The sequence below is a fragment of the Gallinula chloropus genome (genome assembly GCF_964237585.1).
Source record: "Gallinula chloropus genome assembly, chromosome: 9".
NCBI lineage: Eukaryota > Metazoa > Chordata > Aves > Gruiformes > Rallidae > Gallinula > Gallinula chloropus.
Window position 1 is genome coordinate 17,656,166 of NC_140094.1, and position 22,002 is coordinate 17,678,167.

A 22,002-nucleotide genomic window follows, 5' to 3' on the forward strand; every position below is an offset into this window, starting at 1 on the left:
AGGGGCCTTCCCACCAACCATCACTGAAGTGCAGTGGGGTTGTGGGCAGCTCTGGGGTAGAAGCCATCACCTGTCTGTGTGCATGGCAGGAGGGCACCCAACGCTTGGAATGGGGCTGGTGGACACCAGCCAAGAGGTGAGGTGTGCCTGGTGTGGGAGAGGGCGCAGGGGGCAGCGAGGAGCATGTCTGGCCGTAATTTGGGCAGAAAAGGTCAACTAAGAGGAAAAAAAAAAGGAGAGGAAAAAAAAAACTTAACAGGTTCCACCGAGATTTGAACTCGGATCGCTGGATTCAGAGTCCAGAGTGCTAACCATTACACCATGGAACCGCCATGCTACAACCTCTCCCGGCCTCTACTAGTCCCTTTCCCGCCATCGCCCCGTCCCCGCGGCAGCCCAGCGGGTGATGTGAGGCGACGCGGGCTGGCGCCGGGCGGGCTGCGGGCGACCCAGCCGGGCCGAGATCTGTCACACTCCCTCCCCCCCCGCTGCCGGCGCCGTCCCTTTAAGGCGGGGCGGGTGGCTCTGCCCTGGAAGGAGTAGGTGCTGCTGTGGCGCTGTCCCGGAAGCACCTGGCTGTGGGCGGGCGGAGCGCGGAGGGCGGAAGCGCTGCAGCGGCTGCAGGGAGGGGTCCGGCTCCCGTTCCCAGTCCTCGGCCTCGCCGCGCCTTGGCGCACCCCACCATGGGCACCCGCGATGATGAGTACGACTATCTCTTCAAAGGTAAGGGCCGCGCCGCCCGCGGCAGCCGGTGGGGTCACCTTTCTGAGGTGGCCCCGGCCTTGGCGGGGCTCGGGGGGCGGCCCCCTCAGGGCGCGACCCTCCGGCGGAGGCTCCGCGACCCTCCGCCGCCTCAGCCGTTTCCCTCACAGCGCCGGGGAGGAGGCCGGGTGGGCCAGGAGAGGTTCCCCGCCCCGAGCAGGCCGCCCTGGAATGCTGCGGGGCGGGGAGGGGACTCCGGCCAGCTCGGTGTCGGCCTTGCCTGCGCGGAGGGGTGGGGGGAGGGCTGCGCTCCCGCGGGCATCGCCGGGCCCTGCTCGGACGTTTCTGGAGCTTGACGGCCGAGGGTTTGCTGGGCGTCACTTGCCAGCCCTACAGCGCTGCGGGAGCTGCTCGCACCCTCTCCCCGCGCTTGGGCTGGTGACCGTGCCCAGGCGCGTCAGGCTCCGGAGCAAAGCCTCTGCTTCCCGAAGAGCCTGCGATGACGGCCAGGCAGCCGGGATGGTGAGCAAAGATCGTTAATGAGGATGCCCGAGGTTGATAAGGACTTTACTTCCTTTTCCACAGATTAAAGAGGGCGGTAAAGTAAATGAGTTATGTGCTCAGGGCTGGGAGATGATGCAGCTGATTTAATAAGGTAGCATTATTGCTGCCTTCTGTATTCTGAGGCTTTTGTGTGGGGTGAACGTAAGTGCTGTGTTGCACCCAGTGATCTCACGGCCTGGCCTGGCACCTCGTTGGGCACCCAGCAGAAGGGCAGGAATACCTTGTTTGCCAGGACCGATGCCCCTCCAGTCTCCCAGGCAGCAGCAATTTGGGTTAAAATGTTGCAGGTTGTGGTTACGTACCCAGATTTCACTCCCCACAGAGTTAAATGCCAGCCTGCCGTAAAGGTTCTTGAAGCATGCTGTGGAGCAGGTATGGAAATGCTGACGTCTGGAAGTTGACTATCCAGTTTAAGTGCTACTACCAAAGCCAGCAAGCTGCTATAAAAAATAGTTATTTGTTGCTATGTGGCATTGTAAAATTGAATTTAGGGTTTAAAGTATTGCATGTTACACTGTGATGGTGAGAGACCCAGTGCTTCTTGTCATGAAACTTGGGTAAAGGAAAACATCAGGGTTTTGCTTCTGTACCCTTAAGCGCCTGTAACAGCTTTGAGGAATTACAGGTTTTTCTGTTGCCTGTTTAATCTAGTTGCTGTGTGGAAATCAGCGTTACTTTTGAACTAGAAATTGATCATCTGTACTGCTATTAAGATTAAAGCGTGAAGTCTCAAGAAGGGCCTGTCTTCTCACCCTGCAGCATTGGCAAGGGCCTCGCTGACCACCAGTTTAATCACATCAAGCACTCTTTTGTACTTAAGTGTACAAGTTACCAAAACAATTGCACTGATCTTACCTGTTCATACAGTTCTGGCAGTGTGCTTCTAACTAATGTTGTAGTTGTGAAGGCCTGGGAGTCTTGGTGACGCAGTTTGTTGGGAGAGGTCCTGACTTTTATTAGACTGGCTTCCTTATATAATTGGGAAATAGTTAAGTGGGGATCCAGTTATGTAGAAGAGTTCAAAGCTAGTTTGATTGCCCTTCCTAGTGCTTTATATGTTTAGACTAGTTTATAGAAGCTGTTGGGAGTGCAGTACGAAAATGCTGGTGTGAAGGTGAGCAATTCAGGTTTTGCAAAGCTAAAGCAGACTGCAGGAAATTGATGCAATGTCACATACCTGGGATTAGTGTGGCAGCTGAAGTAACTTAGCAAATACTGAGCAATACAAGTTGTGGAAACTTTGGTAACTTCCCAAAGGTGATGGTTGTTCTAAACAAGCTGTTGCTGCTCTGGAATGATCTTGAAACTGTTGTGAATAGATTTCTGAAATGCAGGTCTCGTTGCCAGGCATCGGTCAAAAAGGCAAGAGGTAGGTAAAAACTCTTGTAAAAGGAAATGAGAACTCAGGGGGAACATTACGATGATGTTTGAATCTGAGACACGAGCATCCTGGGGATTGAGGGCAAGCGTAGGCAGGACAGGTTTACTTGTTTTGAAAAGGATATTGTTGAATAAAAAAGATGAAGGGCATCGAAGTAATCACAAGAGAGACCTAATGGATTCAGACCCCTTATACTGAAGTGGTGCATGCTTTTATCAGAATTAAAACAATGAGTGACATGGGTAAATAGGGAAAGTATTGCTGCTTGTAAATTTTTTGGGTATCTGTAGTACCTCTTTTTGGAGTAGCAGGTGAAAACCAAGGCACATAAAGTCTAAAATGTTTGTGCAGATTCTGGAGTGATGCATTGCCATAAATACTGTAAATGGGCTTGAAAGACTGCACAAACTTATAAAGGAAGAAAACGTTTGTTGGGGTGTTTCAGTGTGGTGATGACAATGGCAGGTCTGAAGGTATTGCTTGTTTGAAGATGCAAGGGCTTGCTAGGACACAGACTAGCCTGTTTGCTCTGTTACACGTAATGTTTTTTCAGATTCAGTTCTTGACAGTCAGACTGGGTGTTGCTCCCCAAGAACACTTAATCCAGAAGGACAGTTCTTCTGGGTTTATGAACATGAAGGGACATGGTAGGTTGGTGGAACAGAGTTCAGAGTTTGACTTGGTTTAAAAAAAACCCTGGGTGATATTCTCCAGTGTAGCTGTCTTTTGCTACTCTTCAGTTACACTGCCATGTGTCTGTTTATGTGAGATCTCTGGTTTTGTCCTGTCAGTCACTGACAGGAGCTGTACATCAGTCTGTCTGACTGCTGCTGGTGGGTATAACTGAGCCCACCTATGGTGCTCTACAATTAAATCACAGCACCCCTCTCCTGACTCTGTTGTGACACTTCAGCATATGCTCAAGCCTAAGCCTAGCGTGTGAAAAGACAATTTCTGGTAAATTCTTCTTGCCCAGTTCCATGTGGCTTTGTATTCTTCCATACTTCATGGGCTGAGAGCAGTGCCTGCCATTCCCAGCACAGCATCTGAGGAAACACAAGACATATGGATTCCAATGCTCTGATTTTAATAGGAGCAAAAAGTAATGGTGACATAAGGGTATTTATGTATTACTTAATAAATTAAGCTTGGCTTAAGTGCAGGAACTTTTTGCTCTTTTTGATGAAAGTGCTGTACTTGCAGTAGATAAGTAATTATCAAAGTAACCCTCGTTTGTAGAAGGTGTCCTCTGTGTCTTCCATGGACAAAGCTCAAGAGGATTATGCCTGCACCTTGACCATCTGGAACTCTGGATCTGGGGTCAGACTTCCTGACTTGCACTGACATTCAGCTTTCATCCTACCTTGCATCATGCTCATTTCACCAATTTTTCCCTTTGATATTGAGGAAATGCTCTGAAACAAACAAAACTGCTGATTTGGGTTTTGGAAAACACATCTTTTCTTGTGTGTTACAGAAATTAGTAAGGAAAAGTGGTTGCCCCACACCTATTGATTCTTACAGTGGTAGCAAGCCCTGTGCCTTCACTCAGTTAGATGTGGAGGTGCTTTTTCCTATAATAAGCTTTCTGGCTTAGCCATTTCCTATGGAGGCATTTGGAGACCCCATGTTACATTCAGTATGGACAGATAACAAATGACCCCTACCCAAAAGTGACTTTGAGATATTGGGTCTCTTTGTGACAGGAAATGGGTGAATAAAACAGGGCACGGGTAAGGAGGGAGACTGATGATAAGACACTAGGTTTATCACCTCCAATCTCCAAGGTGTGGAATCAAGTCCTGTTATTTGTGTTTCCTTCAAACTCCAGCAGAAGTGGGCAGGAAGAGGTGGTTTGTCAGCAGGTTCTTCTGGGGATCGTGAAGATGTGTCCAGGCTCTTTATTTATTGCCTCTTAATAGCAGAGCTCCGTGCAGAGACAAGTGTTTTCAGACACTATAATCCTTCAGTGCTGGTGTACTGGTTTTAAATTGTGGAATATGCAACTTGTATGATAACCTTTAGCATAGACAGTGCAAGCTAGTGGTGCTGGACTTCCTGTTTTCAAGTGAATTAGGTTGTCAGTAAAACATTTCACAAGTTAAAATCACTGAAATAGTTGAAATGTAATAGCTGAAGTTTTCAGAAAATAATGTAGAGGTTTAACAAAGATACAAATTGTGTGAGTTGGAATGTTGGTGAAAAATTAATAATCCTTTCTTGGTGTAGTTACGTAACTTAGGAAATTGAGTTCTTATTTTGGTCTTCTACAGAACTAAAGCTGGAATCAGAGAATTAAACTTGTACAGTAGTGTGGACTTCATGCTCTTTTTTTTTCTTCTTCCCCTCTCCACTAAATTCTTGTCTTAAACCTTTGGGGTGGTAAATGCTGTAGATAGTCAAATGCATTGAATTCAGGCACGTGGGAGTAGTGAGCCGGCAGATGGCTGAGTGGGTAAGAATGACCTGCCTAGTGGTAGTCACCTGGGGCAGGGAGATCACTTTGACTGAGGATGTGTCAGCAGAAATCTCCCCTGATTGCAAAGCTCTCAGAGGTGCTGCTCCTCTAAGGGAAGTGCTGGTCCAAACAAGGTTATTGATGGAGGTTTTGAAGAATAGGTTGTGTAGCTGAACTTGCTTCAGTGTTTCCTCCAGATGTTCCTCCTTCAACTACTGCTGTAGTAAAGGAAATTGCTGATGATGTGAAGTTGGGTGGTACAGGAGAAAGTTGGAGCACAGCTCTGGAAGGGCAGCGTGCTGTTGGGGATGTCCCTCCTCCAAATGGAGAGGGATTCAGAATGTAAGGTTTTATGTCAGGGGACTCATAGGACTTTGGTAGAAGTAAGAGCTTGTCACCTACAAGCTAGAGCAGTTGGGTCTGACCACAGGCGGGCTGAGCAATCGAGGTGATAGATGTGCTCAGGAAAAGACAATTCCAGCCCAAGCTGTGCTTAGTAGAGATGGAAATATTGCAGTTGCTGGCTACATCACAGGGAGATCTCACCTGAATGTTGTGTGCTGTCCTTCTCCCTGTGTGGAGAAGAAATGGGAAAACTCCTAGGGAAGATTTTTGGGGAAATGAGGAGTCTGTTTATAAGGAAACATTTGAGAGGTTGGCTTAGGCAGTAGAGCAAAGCTGAGAGAAAATGCGGTTGCTTTCTGTAAATACCCCTGCATCAACACCACTGAGAGAAGAAACTAATAAGCTAATGGACAGTGCTGGCACATGAACACCACCATCAGCTGACCACTAATTTCTTTTGAAAATCAGAAGGCAATTTCTAACCATTAGGAGTGAGTTTCTGGAAGAAAAGCCCAATAAAAGGGTGTGTGCAGGAACAATTAGCTTCAGCATGGAACTAGATCACGTCACTTCCCTCACAGAAACTGGTTGCCTGGGATGATTGTCCCCTACAGTGGGACTCAGCCATCCTGGGTCATTCCTGCTGTATTTCTATGCTAAGAACGTACTACACTGTGTAGTCTGAAGCATCAAAGTAGGTGATTTGATAGGGAAGGCCAAATTTAAAAGTAAGACTACAGTCTGAGTGGCTGTTAAAGCTGTTCTGCGATTGCATTCAAAGTGATACTTGCTCAAACTGGCAGAACTGTGGAAAATGTGAGGAGTTTAAGGTGTCTGCTGACATTGCAAGCTGTTCTTGTGTCCGTCTTTGAGAGGAGATGCAATGGCCCAATTAAGCTGACTTCAAGGAGGAAGGTCTAATATTTTCCCCTTTTAATTGGGACATGGTAATCTAGTGCTGGAAAGCATTCAGAACACAAGCAGCATGGGATTCAAAGTAAGGAAAAAAAACCTGGCAGAGGAATTAAAATGGTCAGTCTGTTAAATGACTTACAGCCATGCTTTGAAGTACGTGCTGAACAGCAAAAGGATACTTGAGGGGAATACTTAACAGGTATTTCATACACCCTGTTGGGAAAAGGAAATTATGTGTGTAGACTGATTTCCTTGTTCAGAGAAGTTTTTGGCAGCTGCCAAATGTAATGCTGGGTGATAGCAGGGCTGAGGTATGCGAAGGGAGTGGGTGACTTTTGCCTCCTAGGAACTTTTGTAGCGTGTCCCAGTGGATACAAACAGGATGTCATCTAAAACCGTGGCTTAAACCTGCCAAAATAGTATTGAAGAGCTTATTTGCCAGTGAAAGAGGAAAGCTGTGGCGGTTTGCCAGGAGGTGGTGATGCAATTAGGTGCCCTGTCCCCTGCACTGTTTATGATGGGTTAACATCTTCCATGCCAGCAAAGCTGTTCAGCTGTGTCAGGGCAGCTGATGCTGAACAGCACTGACCTGTCACGTAGGAAAGCAGAATCCTGTCTGGGTTCAGCATACCTGCTTGCCACCTACCTGCACTTGTGATCTTCATAAACAGAAGTGGTTAGCAGCCACTCTGTGCTTTATGCAACTTCTGTAGCTTGGCTGGCTGTGTGCTGAGTCAGCTGGCAGAGGAAGCTGAAAAGATGTTTATTTTGATGAAGTATGCTCTACAAGGCCGTGTTTGAAGCTAGCATTTGCTGCAGTTTTCGTTTTATGGAGGGTGGTTAAAAGGTGCTGCTCTGCCCTTGCAGCCAGAGGAAAATCCCATTTGTCAGGATTGTTTTGCATTATTTAAGTAGGAGATGGTGCTCAGAGGGCTGCTGTGTGGTGCAGCAGCAGATGGGAGTAATTGTGCTGCTAGACTGAGCCTCGGTGGGGGTTCCTCGTGTGATCGGAGTGTGTTTGGTGCACTTGTTCCTCTGTCCCACACAGTCTTCAGCACCTCTTAGCTGTCAGAAGGATGTACCACACTGACCAAGTTTTGTTGTTGTTTCTTTTTCAAAACAAGCAGAGCCACAGCACCTTTATCACCTGAGCAAGCACTCTTTTCCTTTGACTGGCCTTAATTTGCTGCTGAACTTCATGCTTATTAGTAGCTCTTCTCAAGGATCTTACTCATCCCCTTTTTCCTCTTGTTACCAGTTTAGTACCCTGTCTTCGTTGAGGCCATAAGATCATCCTGAAAGGCTCGTGTGGGTGTGACTCAGGGTTGTGAAGGTGTTTCATCCAGTACCCCACATCTTGGTAGTGAGTCTTGAGTTACACTTAAACTTGCACCTCTCGACTCAGTGTTACAGGATATTGCAGCCAATCCTCGTGACGCTTTTCTTCCTGGAGGAACTGGACTTCAGACCTTCTGTCAGTCTCTTGTCAAGCACAGCTGAATCCTTCTAGTTAGTTTGCTTGGCACTGGTGCTGTTCTGAGTCAGGAAGGGGCAGTGGATGGTGGTTCTAATTCTGAGCCCCAGCAAAACCCCGACAGCATTTTAGAGCAGTTTCAGGCTCTGGCCCGAAGTGACCCGGAGCTGCAGCAGCGGTGAGGGACAGTGGGAGGGCAGAGTGCTGTGGCTCAGCTAATGTTTGTAAACTGTCTGTCATGGTGATGATGGCCTTGTGGGTTGGGTTTGGGGTTTTTTTTTTTTTGGTTCTTCTTTTTTTTCTGTTCATAAATTTTTCTGCCCCAGTGGGAACCTCTCTTCTGCAAAGGTGTGAAGAGCGTAAAATAAAACACAGGCAGAGTCTGCTGCCTGCCTTGTGTTTTGGACTTCCTCAGCAAAACACATTTCAGTTGTGTGGGGTTTTTGTTGGGGTTTTTAGCTGTAGTGTTGTTACAAGGATGTGAAATCCAAACTGTCGCTGACGTTTGCAGTGACAGCCATGTATATGCTTCCTGGAGGTGGAATATTGTTCCATGTTGGGCAAAGAAGACTGAAATGGAAGTAGAGGCTAATGTCTGTTTGAAGTGTCGGTGAACGTGGCAGCTCTGGTTCTCTGGAACTATCAAGACTTGAACAGTAAACTCATGATATGGGTGGTGATTTTACCAGTTTCCCTTCATGCTTCGTTCTGGAAAATAAATGTTTATTGCACATGATTGTCAGTGTGTTACCTACCCCTGGAATCTGATCCTCATGCTGTTTTTGTCTTGTAGTTGTGCTTATAGGAGACTCTGGAGTAGGCAAGAGTAACCTTCTGTCTCGCTTCACTCGCAATGAGTTCAACTTGGAAAGCAAAAGCACCATTGGAGTAGAGTTTGCAACAAGAAGCATTCAAGTTGATGGGAAGACAATAAAGGCTCAGATATGGGACACAGCAGGGCAGGAGCGATACCGAGCTATAACATCAGCGTAAGTGATGGCTGACATGGCTGAAGAGAAACTCTTGCTGAGGAGGGTAACTCTGGGCTGTCCTGATTCCTCAGAAACAGCAAACAAGGGGTGTTTGTATTTTGTCATGTAATATCCAAAACCTGTGGGAGAAGGAAGCTTAAATATCAAGTGTCTGGACTGAATAATAGAGCGGGTCTCTCCACAAACTGATTTACTTCTTGGTGTTCTCATTATGTGCAACTGGAGGCATTTCAAGCCTAGAATTCAAGAGCTTTGAGGCACTCATTGAAATGCAAGCAATTGATAAAGTAATATCTGTGTTCATGGAGTTTTAACAGTGGCAACCTAAGAAAAGCCCTGTTGTAGCAGTGTGGAAAGACTGCTTGCTTGCTTATTTAACTGGAGAAAACAGCATAGCAAAAGCTGGATTTAAATGAAGCTGGAGGTAATTGTGGGATGAGAGAATGCAGCCTATTTCTTTTTGAATGCATTGCTGTGCCTCTCTGGTCTGAAAGGAGACCAGCTGTGGCCTTTTGTGAAGGGAATAGATCAGGTTGACATTTTCATGATACAGTGACTCATTCTGAAGTCTGTCTCTATGGGTTGTGCCCGTGCTGCACCCACAGTGATGGGTGGGGGAGACTTTTCAGGAGTGGATCAGAGGTTGAAGGTGATAGTAGATACCCACAGATACCAGAACTTTGTTTTTGGGATGCAGAGTTCTCTCCACAAGTGTGGGGTTTAGCTTACCCCTCCCTAGACTCAGAACTGTCTGGAGGCCCTGTGGCATAACCCTAGTCTGGATGCTCTGTCTTACTGTTCTGTGTCCCATGTAGCTTATGTTTGGGTGGTTTTGGTACAGCTGTCCCAGGCACAGCTATTTCCCATTACTGCACTGTAACCTGGCAGTTTAAATCACAGTGTTGCTTGTTGGTTCTCTGACACGTCTCTTCACCCACAGGTACTATCGTGGAGCTGTAGGGGCATTGTTGGTCTATGACATTGCAAAGCACCTTACATATGAGAATGTAGAACGATGGTTGAAAGAGCTGAGAGACCATGCTGACAGCAATATTGTCATCATGCTTGTGGGAAACAAGAGTGACCTGCGCCACCTGAGAGCAGTCCCCACAGATGAGGCCAGAGCTTTTGCAGGTTGGTGAACTCGAAATGTTTTACTATTGCCAAGTGTCTGGGAATCTGCCTACCTGGTCTTAGGTACATGAGTGTGCTGGTAAGAGGGGAAAAAAGCACTGCTGCTGATGTTCCTCAGTGTCACATACTGGTGTTTCCCTCTGTTTAATTTGACCAAAATGGAGAGCTGATAGAATGTGGATGTTCATGAGGTTTTGAGAATCAGCCAGAGGCACTTGAAGGTTTTAAACTAGATTTATTCTCTTGCCTATGCCCTGCTTTTCTTGCAGAAACTGTGCCTATGGCTTGAGCTTTGAGTTTTCTGTGTGATATAGCTTTGTATCTATGTGCTGCTGCCTTTGTACTGACTGATCTGGAGCCCTACGCGGATACCCGTAGCTGAACAAACTTTTATTAAACTGACTTTGACTCTTGTTGCATAACTAAGCTCTGGGAGAAATAATTCCAGCCTCTCTCAATCTTGCTTTGTTTTGGGCCGAATTTTTTTTCACTCAGGAGTGTAGGTTTCTTAGGTCAGGGCTTGTTGTAGGTGCATTTGCAGAGTCTGTGGCCAGTGAGGATCCCTGTCTGTGGAGTGCAGGGCTGTCATTCCCTTGGTGGGGTTAGCCCTGTTCAGTGACCTGCCATGATGTTCTGGCTGGTGGGAGGTTGAGAAATTTGGTGAGGTTAAAGAATCCAGGAAACTTCCTCATATGATTCTTGAAAGTGCAACAAATTCCTGCTTTCAGTGATGCAGGAAGGTGTACCTCAAACTGATGCAGTGCTGGACTGACCCCTGTGTAAATTCTAGGGTTAGTGTTGGGTTGTGTTGTTTTTAGATCATGTAAAGTAGGGAAAACCCCACAAGTCTTTGTACTCTCAATACCCATTCTCATAAGGAACACCACAAATCTAATCTGGTACAGAAGCTCTTCCAGATGGGAAACAGATATGTGTTGTGCCCCTCTAATTACAGTATTTCTGTCCACACAGAGAAGAATGGTTTGTCATTTATCGAGACATCTGCTTTAGACTCTACAAATGTGGAAGCAGCTTTCCAGACTATTCTGACAGGTGAGTCATCTCCTGCTTTGCATTTCGAGGGGGAAGGGCAGTAGGCTGCTGGGATACAATGCAGACAGGCATTTCTTTGCTTATAAAGTGTTTAATATTTTGCTGTTTAATCATTCTTTACAGCTTTAAGATTTGGAGTCCAGTTTCAAAGTGCTGCAGTTGAAAGGCCAACCTTGGACTCAGGAATGAATTTTTGTTCACTTTGATCTGCCCTGGTTTTCTAGTCAGCCTGCTTTATGCTTTGGCTTCCCATTTGTGTGCTATAGGGAGTGCCCATGGGAAAAGAATTGTCTCATGCAAGCATCAAGTTAAAGCAGCCTCTGTTTATCAGAGGAGAAGTTAATCTCGCTTGTTTCCATCTTTAATGGTGACCATGGCAGTTGCCAAGAGAAAAGGGATGAAAAAGATCCTTCCTTTGAACAGCACTGGTATTCTGAGCTGAGAGGCTCTTGAGCTGCAGGGTAGTCCCTGTCACTGCATTTAATAGCCCTGGCTGGGCTTTCAGCCTCTGTAACGTGTGATGGCAGTGTGCTGTGGGTTTTGTGCTCTGTGGATAAAGTACTTCCTTCTTCTTTAACCCTTTTTTAGATAGGTGAAACTTGTTAAGAGTCTTAGTTGTTCAACTACAGCTATAATGGGGACTTTAACCATGATTTATAAAGGGTGGGGTAAAAGTCATGGGAATTCTGTATTGCTGTGTACCCCATCAGCTGTAGCTGGGGAGTTGTGTGACCAGAGGTGTGTGTGGTTTCTGAGTTTTCATCATTCCCAGCTTTGGCAAACACCCCTCCAAATCTCCAGTCTGGGTCTTTAAACATCCTCTGGTTTGGTATGTGTCTCTGTTGTAGGTGTGCCAGGCAGGCTGTTTTCTTACACTGCCTCTGACATGTTTCCCAGTTGCACACTGAAACTCCCAGTGCTTGTAAACTGTGTCTCTCATTCAGATCTCACTGCTGTGACATCAGTGCCTAGTTAGTTTTCATTTCTTTCTCTTTGCCAGCTATTTAGACATTCTTTTGAAAACACACCAAAAAGGATTTCTTAGCCATACTGGAACATACAAGTGAGGAGGCAGCTAGGAAATTATTTCCAGTAATAAAAGAATAAATTCTGTAGCATTTTCATGAGTTATTTGAAATGCTTTGTGAACACCCAAGCAGCAGGGAGGGAACTGTTAGGCTGCTGGAGTATTATCTGCCTGTGTCCATCTGTTTCTTGTCTTATCCTTAGTTGTAAGACGCCTCTGTTAGGTCCTGGTTCTATTTTGTTTTTTAGGGTGGGTTCCAAACCAGTAGTTCTCCTGTCAGTACACTAGCAAAAAAAAGTGACTGCATAGAGGTGTTTGTCATCTTATTGCTTCATGCAGTGCTGGAACTAGAACTTGAGCTTGTTTCCTCTTCAGCCAAACCATGTGGTTCCCTTTTAACTTCAGTACAGTCATTTCATTGTAATTCAACCTTGCACAAATTAAAAGAAATAAGAGAAGTTGTTACTCCCTACATGACTAACTATGAGTGTCGTCAGAGGGTGGGTGGCTAAGGAGGGGCTGACTGTGATGGTATCTGGGATGCCTGCTGGATTTCCTGTCTTCACCTACCTAAAGTCAGTCCTGTCAAAAATACTTATGAATTTGAGCATGGAGTTTTCAGGAGGAGGGTTTTTTATTGCTTAGTTATAACTGCTAAAACTTGAGACTTCTTCCTTTTAAGCATGTGTTCCTGGTAGCCCCTCTCAGGAGCACCTAGACTGAAATTTTGAGGTCAGATTCTGGCCAAATGTGTTGTGTGTAACATAGACCAGCCTTTCTGCAGGCACTTTATGTTTTCAGAGGAGATCAGGGCTCTCAGATGAAGGTTAGTTAATAACTCTCATGCTCATTCAGCACCAGCACTAATAAACCAGAACTGGCAATGTATCAAGCATTGTTTATCCCCTCCCAAGGTGGCTGTTAGGCTGTCATAGCTGATACAAACTGGTCAGCTATTTGCCTCTGTCTTGTCTCAGGCCCTTTCGTCCTCTAACAGCGATGGCTGAAGAGGTGGAAGGTTCCCTGGGTGCCCTGGGCTTCCACAGAGCCCTGTGACGCTCAGACATACGCTGCCGTTGCCATGGGAAAGCAGTTCACCTCTTGGGCACGGGCTGGGCTGTTTCTTTATCTCTCCTTCCATGCTTCCAACAGTCCCTTTTATTGCAGAAGTTATTTTGGATTCTAATTTGCAGAGGTTTAATTCTTTCTTTCCCTGGTTGGATTTTTCTGTAAGGGAGAGCAGTCTGTAACGGGAGGAGGAGTGATTAAAACTCACTCCAGTGGCCTCTGACAGATCGTTGAGGCTGCTGCTTTTCCACCAACGTCAGTGCTCCCTGAGTGTTGCTGTGCTGGTGATTTGGGTAAAGAGCTCTTGGGTATGTGGACAGGATCCTTGTTCAGGAGGGGTTGTTTCAACTGTGCTGGAAGAAACCTGCTGATTAGTGGGCATGTGGCTCGCTCCAGACAGGAGCTCCTGTTTCAGGGAGATAAAGATGAAGTAAATAATGCATTAGCAGCAGGTTGGCTCCATCTTGGCTGTGACTGGCATGCTAAGGACGAATGTTCTGCCAATAAACTTCTTGATAACACTTCACAGCTGGCTCTTTCTGCTAACGATTTTCTCTGAGGGAAGGAGGGGAGCGTGAGGGGAGCAGTCATCCAAGGAATGTGCGTTTCTGAGTGACCCTGCAGAATCGTGGATAGCCTGTATTTGGCAAGGCTGCCTCCAGGCACCGTGCCTGTGGGTGGAATGCTCACTGGCCTTTGAAGAAGGAAGCTAGAAAAGTCAACAGGCTTTGCCACGGGCTGCGAGCGGAGGTGGCTGAGGGAAGAGGCTGGGCATGCAGCTGCACCAGCTCTGCTGGTACTTGTGGTGCTGGGATCACACCGCAGAGACATCCCGGCTGCTCCCGGTGCCTGTCCCACAGCTGCTTAAATCTCTCCTGAACAGGGTGCTGTGATCTGTAGCAGATCTCATTTCTTGTCCAGCCTGCTGAAGCTGGTCAGGAGAAGCTTTCACTGTGAGGGTGACAGAGCACTGGGACAGGCTGCCCAGAGAGGTTGGGGAGTCTCCTTCTCTGGAGCCATTAAAACCTGCCTGGACACATTCCTGTGTGATTTAGTCTGGGTGATCCTGCTCTGGCAGGGTGTTGGACTAGATGAGCTTTCAAGGTCCCTTCCAACTCCTAATGTTCTGTGATTCTGGTTGGGATAGTGTTGGGAACTTCTAAGAGTACTCTTCTTGGAGGTGTAGCAGGGTCCAATTTACAGATTTTCAGATTAAGCCACTGAATAGATGGCTTTGGGCGTGGGAAATAGGAATCCATTGTAGTTAGTACAGCCTGAGCAAGTCTCTGATCTGCTGTTACAGGGGAAGAATGGGAAGAAAACTTCTCTCTCCTCTCCCTATCTCCTAGAGGACATTTTGAGGGAGGTATATCTTACGGGTTTCCTGTCTTGCTGTGAACTCCATATGAGGTTTTGGGGACCTTCTCCTTCTGTGTCTTACAGCAATGGTCCCTCTCCAAATTCTGTTCCAAGATGCCTAGACTTGAAAGGCTGATTGTTGTGCACACAAAGCTGTGTTGTATCATCTGGCAAACAGAGACTGGGATTATAATCCTATCCACCTTGAGCATTCACAGCAGGATAAGGCATCCTTAAGCTGCAGTCAGCCTTCACTCCCCGCCCAGCTCTGGTACCGCATCCTGGGGCGGTTTCATCTCTAAGGAATCCCATCTCCAAGGAAACAACATCACAAAGCATCAACGTCAAAAACATCCAGGGATTTCCTTTTGTGTTAGCTCTGTACACCCGAAAATGAATGAAACAGTAATGCAGGCTGAGCACACAGGGACTCCCCAAGCTCCTTCTGGGCAGCAGTGTCACTGGTGCCAGCCCTCTTCCGAGGCCTGTCTCGCCCAGTTACCAATTATGCAGTGATACATTCTGCTGAATGTGCTCTTAATCAGGTCTCACTCAGTTACTGTGCAGAGCAGAAAGTGTAGTGTCTTCATTAAAAAGCCCGTGGCTTCATTAGCCTGGTGTTCCTCAGTGCACACCAGTTGCAGTGTAGGCTTTGCTGCTGGGCTTTCTGCTCTGGTGGGAGCAGCTCTAAGTTGTTCCCACCTCCCCTTCGACACTGGCACAGCTGTGTGCAGGGAGAGAGCAGGCAGCTGATCCAGGGAAAGGTGAGCTTTAGCCATTTGGGCTTTCACCTAGGGCAGTACACTGCACAAAGGTTTGCCCTGCAGAGGAGGGAGAAGCGGTGGTGAGCAACAGATGTGGGGGCTGCTGCAAGTTGAAGCAAGCAGCACAGCTGCTAAATGTCCTTGCAGGACTGCTGGGGAGGCTGTGAAGTTGGGATCATGGAAATACATCCCCAGAGCCAAAAGGATAGACCCTTTATCAGCGGGGGAGTTGATGCTGTTGAGATTGTTTTAAAGGCTTCAGGGCTGTTGACTGAGGATCTTTGCTGCAGGCTGGGGGTGTGTTACAGAGGGCAGCCTGGTTGCCAGTCCTTGCTTACAGGAGTGGAGGAAGCCTCTGACAGCTTGTGTTAGGGAAGGGCATGAACTTGTTCAGGAAGTTCTCTGGAAAACTGAGAACTGCTGAAGGGGTCACTAGAGAATTTCCAGTAACAAAGGTGGCAAGAGCCTTCTGTGGAAGAGGAGCTGACAGCATTGTGCACTTTGAGGTAAACTGGGGCAGGGTAGTGGAGCTAAAACCTTGTCCTGAATAATGCAAAGCAGGTCTCTTCCCACTGTACTCCCCCCACCTCTGCCCACAGGAGCTCTGCTGTTCTGGAGTGGCCTGCCACGGGCCCAGGCTGATCCTTATCTGCAGCTCCCACATGGGGTTGCAGGTGACTTTGAAGATCTGATGTCATGGGATTTGCTTAACTTGTGAAGTTGTTTGTGCAGGGCTGTTGAAAAAAAAGAGTGAACTTGAGAAAGGGTGAAATCAGAAGATCCTTTTATCTGCACAGGTCTCTCTGGTTGCCTCAGTGACTTGATCTGTAGCTGAATGTCTGCATAAAATCCACTCTTCTGAACGGTTTATCCCTGTCTGAGTCTGAGCTGTCACTTTGGGGGCCCATCAGGCAGACTCTTTCAGAGTCAGTGTTACCTGTACACTCCACAGATCAGCACAGGATCTACCTAGGGATGTTTGTTTTGTCAGCAGTCCCATGGGTGCACCCCGGCTCCTGCTTGTCCTGGGGAGCACCCAGCCTCTTTGTGTTGGCAGCTTAGCCCCGTGCAGGTTTGCTGCATCAAGGGCAGGGTTTTCAGGCTGCCTCTGTCAGGGACCATTGTTAGCTCCTCAGTGCCATCTCTTCCCATTGTCATAACAGCTCAGCTGTGTCACCAGCCCTTGGCAGCAGAGGGGACCTCTCTGCACAAGGTTGCTCAATTTCCAGTACTGAAATGATGTCAGGATCTGCACTAAGCAACAGCTCATTAAAATTCTGGACAAAGACTACTCACTAATGACACATTTCTGGTGAAAAAGAGGTGTCATCTTTTGGGGGGAGGCGAGGTGTGTGCTTGGACAGGCACTATCCCACCCACACGTGAGACTTCAGACCTCCAAGAGGACTTGGACCTTTGCTTTGTTTTGCTGGAGTTGTTTGCCAGCCCTGGGCTTTTTCCCCTGCTTGGCTCTGCAGGAGTGAAATGCAGACACCCTCGTCCTCTGCAGCCTGGGTTTATCTGAAACCTCTGGGCAGTGAGCTGGAGCATGCAAATCAGGTGTGGGCATGGGCTGGCTCCTCTCAGGGCTCCCCTGCTTGGCAGAGCCGGTGGATTTGTGGCCAGCAGCTTCTCTCTTGTGCAGAGTAGAAGATGTGATGTCATTTCAGGGTCAGCTTTTTTTCTGAACCAGAATAATTTTAAAACTTATTATTAAACTGAGGTTTAGCAAGTGCACTCCCCCCAAAAAACCTCACCTCAGTGTAAGGGTTTAAAATTCAAATTTATGAGTGAGTTCCCCATGTTCTATTTTTGGGATCCTTTATTTCCTTTCTGGGGGTGAAGTGCCACACATGCTTTCCTCTTTCTTCTCTGTTTCTGAGCTAAATGCTTTTTGTAGCTACTCACTGTTTACGTACAGTGTGTGCCATAAGCCACTATCAAATCCCAGGAAACTGGGCAGGGCTTTCCATGCAGGTGAGCAGCGTTCCCCGCTTGGCAGGAGGCACAGGAGTTTAACCCCTGCTCTCTGGTTTATGCTGGAATTGTTTTATCTGGTGTTTCTATTTCTTCTCTAGTTTTGAAGTTCAGCAGCCCGAACACCAGAAGTTTTGTAGAGGGTGTGTGCTGCTTAGGGGGCTGGGTCTCCCCTTTTGGGGACCAATGTTCAGCCAGTGTTGAAGATTGAAAGCTGTGAGCTATGGTGTGTGATAGGTGTGCTCAGAGAGAAGAAGATGCCCTTGCAGTCCTACCAGGGACAGAGGTGTTGAGTGGTTCTTTGTAGTCCTGCTGTTGTCTGCAGCTACACCAGCAAACACACAGGCACTGTCCTCAGAGCCTTGGGAACGAACTGTCAGAAGGATGTACACAATGTCTGGTTCCTAACAAAACCAAGTATTTAATTCTGTCTATTTACGAACTCTGACCTCAAGGGGAATAAAACAGTTGCTAAAACATTGATTTATTTTGCAAAAACATAACTGTTTTCTGAAAGAGAAAGCAGCTCGGTTGAACTTCTTGTGAATGTTGCTGTGCATTGCCTGTATCTTTCTAAGACTATAGGAAGTCTTTCTCTTCTGCCCCGTTTCCCCCAGCCTGGACGTTGTGATGGTGTGTTGCTGGGGTACAGGTAATGACCTGCTCTTTCTCCCCTTCCAGAGATCTACCGTATTGTTTCCCAGAAGCAGATGTCCGACAGACGTGAGAACGACATGTCCCCCAGCAACAACGTGGTTCCCATTCACGTCCCTCCAACCACTGAAAACAAACCAAAGATGCAGTGCTGTCAGAATATATAGAATTGTTCATTCTGTGTATATTCCCCAGGTCCAAAATTTAAATATATTTGTAATTCTTGTGGTTACTTTTTTGTGTTTGGTTCCTGCTTATTCCTTCTGAATTTCTCCATGTCTTAAACCACTTTGATTTCTGTGTTTATGGATCTATTGCTTCTATGTGGCTGCAGTATTTTCCCAACACCGATTTGTTGGTTTTGGTTCAGTAACTTGTTTGGAACTGAGCCGATCTCTTTCCAACACGATGCCTGCTAGTCAGAGCACAGACACCTTTAGTGAGTACTTGAAGATGTTACTCTGCTCCTCGCAAAGCAATTACTGTCAGGTTAACTAGGAAAATATCTCTGGGCAGGATAATCTTGCCTTGTCTTAAGGTGTTGTATACTGCATCTAAAGCTTGATGAAATGCCCGTTGCTCTGAAGTGCAATTTTAATGTAAGTTCAATGTTTTCTCTGCTACAATCTTCAGACTGTCAAGTTGAGGACTTGGTTATAGAATATTCTGGGGGAGAAAAGAGAATTTCTTGCGAACAAGCAGCAGGGTTCTTGCTACCTGTGAACGAGCTTGTGTGGTTTGGCACCTGCTGTGGAGGAGGCTGTGATGGGAGGCTGACCAGGGAGAGCCTGGTGGGGCTCGGCGGGAGGTGCCTCTAGTGAAGGAAGCCAAACACGAGCCGTGTCACTGGTGAAGGGTCACTCCAGCACTGCAACTTGCAGTGTGTTTCTGTGCTGCCTGAGACTTGGCCTCCGCGGTGCTGGTGGTATCAGGCTTTGAGGGTGCCGGTGTTCTTTTGTGGTACACAGACTTGAAGGGTGTTGTCATGTATTACATATCACACTTACTAACACATGCCACGAATAGAATATATTCAGATGCTTGAGTTGATGAATCAATAACTTCCACAACCTGGTCCTGCCTTTCAGTTCTGTTTCATCTGGTATTTTAGAATTATTCCAGAGGTTTGGTGTATGTTCTTTAGCAGAAACATCTGGAGTAGTTCTCTTACTGGATGCCTTTCTTCTGTGGTCTGTCGCTCCGTACAAACCATCTGTTTGATGAGCTTGTTCAGGGATACATGAACTGTGCCTTCTGTCACTGCTCTCTGAAGCCGCTGCATCCCACTCAGTACGTGCTATTCCCAACCATGTCATCGCTGTTGAGATTTGGGGGGCTACAGGCACTGAGTTTCTACAGGATTTAAAAGAACTGTTTGTTGTATAAATGCCTGTGGTTATTTATACGATTATGGGGAAGTAATTGATTGTAGGGGACGTTCCTCAAACTCTGATACGACCCACTTGGAGCATCCAAATCTGGGTAAGGCACTACCAGCTGCGTTTCGTACCCAACCTTTCTGTCTTGCGGTGCTCATGATGTGTAAGGCACACGGAAGGCATTGCTGTAGTCGGTCACTTTCTTTTTTTTAAAAAAAAAAATAATCCATTTCTCCTCCTAGTATTAGTTCTGAAGATGCTGTTTGATCTGTTTGTAAATTACTTTGTATTTTATGCATGTACTGTACTTTGATTCATTATTTTTTTAAATTGATTTAAAATATATTCATCCATGATTCTAATAAAGAATTACAGGGGACGACTCAGTATGGTGTTGGGTGCACTTCTTGGGAGAACTGGGCTTTGACCTGAAGGCTTTAACTTACAGGACGTTTGTAGGCTTCTTGGAGCAAGCTGGGAGAAGATGCTGAAGTAGAAATACCCCCGGAAAGGTGCTGAAAGGGTGGTGTAAGACCACTGCCTTCACTCAGCCCAGGCCTTGAAATTTTTGGGGCTGCTGCCATTCATGCTTGTGACAGGCTGGCAGCTTCAGGAAGCTTTTATGCTGTAGTCAACCCCCCCAATGGCCTTTACAACCTGGTTTGTAGGAAAAGTGTGTGGGGCAGCAGACAACGGTCTCCTCCAGCAAATGCCTTCAGCTGTTGGATTCCAGCCAGGCTGCCTGAGGGCTGTGCATCCTTTCCCCCCACAGCTTGCTCTGGGCAGCAGTCACCCATGGAGCACAGGGGGCAGTGCAGTGTGTGTGGGGGAAGTGGCAATTTAGGGCCTTTTAGTACTGTGGGAGAGGCTGAGGGGGGTAAGACCGGGTCTTTGCTTCATCCAGGAGCTTTCTCACAGTGTATTTTGGAATTAACCAAATCACTGGAGCAGCCAAGTTCTAAATTTACCAGCTGGAACTGTGGGATGTTTCACTTCGCTTCCCTTTCCGCTTCACGTAAGCCGGCAGCTCGGCTCAGCCTCACGTCAGCTTCGGGTTCCCCATGGCCTTGCGCAAGGCGCTTCCTTCCGCGGCAAATGCCAACGCAACGGGGCCTGACGGAGCACAAATTGCTGTCAGGGGCTGATGCTGCCCCTGCCCCATGCAGAGTTTGTGCCTGTGCACGTTTCCTCCTTGGCCTTGCAGCAAACAGGGCTGTGCTTGTGTCCTGGGCAGCTGTGCTGTGGCTGTGTGTGGTGTTACACACTCAGAACACTGTTTGCTGGGGTTTTATTGCCCCCACCAGAACATTGAAATGAGTAATTGTGAGACAGGCCTTGGAGATGCAGTGCAGAAACAGCTTTGACACTTGGGAACTGCTCAACACAGCACAGTTCTCAGGCAGTGATTTGTACAGCCTTCACAAGCCATCAGCTGCTAAAGCAGTGGTGAGTGTAGCTACAGCCATGTAACTCACCTGTTAGAGCCTTTGCCCACTGTTCCATGTGCCTGGTCGCTGCAGAGCTGCTCCTGGCCTACTGAGGCATGAAGGTGCTTCACAGGGTACTTCGGGAGAGCCAAGGCAAGCTGCTACTCTGAATGCTGCTGCTGATGATGGGGTGCCCTCCCCTGGGGGATGTGGACTTGTCGGCCTCGTCTGCAGCTGGCATTGCTTCCGGACTGACGCATCTCTTGGCCAATACGAGACAACTGATGAGAGCAGATCCTGCCTTTGGGCCCTGGAAGGAGCTTTCGGAGGTTCCAGGCATTCCATACAATGCTGCAAAAATTGGCTTTACTTGCCCAAAGCTTTTGCTGCCATTTACACAGCTGAAAGTCCCAACTGTAACAATCCCGAAGCTTTTCAGCAGGCGCCAGTGGTTCCTGTGTTTGGTGGGAGTTAAATTGCAGCCTCTTAGGCAGGCCATGGACTTGTTCTGATTTAAATATGTTTTTATTAAGCTAGAATGACTTATTCTATCAGTTCAAACCTGATGGATCTCCAGACTTAAATAGCTTATTGAGTGGGGCTTGTCAAATCAGATTACATGCTGGGCTTTAGTTAACAAGATTTTTTAGAAATATGAAGCCTGAATATTGAAAAAGCTTCAGCTTGTAGCGCTCCAGTGCCTTGCCGGGGGGGGCATTAATTCTGGAGGCGTTTCTGTGACAAGTCCAGGCTCCTGATTTATCCATTAGGGCCCCTGGGAGCTCCCTCGGACCCACTGCGACTGCTGGTGGGTGCAGAAGGGTGCAGGTGCTCCCATGCTCCAGTGGGGTGGAACTGGCCCTTCATAACCAGCCCCATCAGCAGGAGAGCTCGGCCATGAACACAGGGCTGGGAGGTTTAGTTTCCAAACGAGCATGTTGGAGAAATACACACCGAGAGAAATCCCGTTTATTTCGTACAAGGTAGGATACCTTTGCACAGTGAACAAATATATTACAAATCTGTCTTGCCTTAAAAAAGTATTGCCATTTTGGTGCCTATTTCCTAAGCTAATGCTAATATACAAGAAGGTACTTTTTTTTTTTTTGTTGGCTTTTTTCTTTTTCATTGGGGTTTTTTCATGTTAAGCTCTATGCACTCATTGCATTTGGTTTGAAAAATTCAGCTTTGAGAAGAAAAAAAAAAAAAAGAACCAAACCCAAACATAAACCAACCCAAAACCGAGCACATCTCTGCTCTCTGGAGTCTCATTGCAAACTTTACAGCAACACACACACACGAACATTGGTCAGGCCGGCAGCTGTGACT

At 47.2% G+C, this 22,002-nt stretch overlaps 1 protein-coding gene across 1 annotated transcript; it reads left to right on the forward strand.

The window, feature by feature from the left end:
• Positions 1-600: 600 nt before the first annotated feature.
• On the forward strand, positions 601-19,632 carry RAB11A (RAB11A, member RAS oncogene family). Its single transcript, XM_084268014.1, has 5 exons — positions 601-723; positions 8,633-8,828; positions 9,772-9,965; positions 10,938-11,018; positions 17,895-19,632. Exons 1-5 carry the CDS (start codon positions 684-686, stop codon positions 18,032-18,034), a joined length of 651 nt encoding a protein of 216 aa, XP_084124140.1. The 5' UTR covers positions 601-683; the 3' UTR covers positions 18,035-19,632.
• The last annotated feature ends 2,370 nt before the right edge of the window (positions 19,633-22,002 follow it).

Excerpts from the sequence above, each read along its gene's own strand:
- RAB11A (XM_084268014.1), top strand. The coding sequence starts at position 684 with ATGGGCACCCGCGATGATGAGTACGACTATCTCTTCAAAG. Across the intron at positions 724-8,632 it reads GTACGACTATCTCTTCAAAG|TTGTGCTTATAGGAGACTCT; the intron begins GTAAGGGCCGCG and ends TTTGTCTTGTAG. Across the intron at positions 8,829-9,771 it reads TACCGAGCTATAACATCAGC|GTACTATCGTGGAGCTGTAG; the intron begins GTAAGTGATGGC and ends CTTCACCCACAG.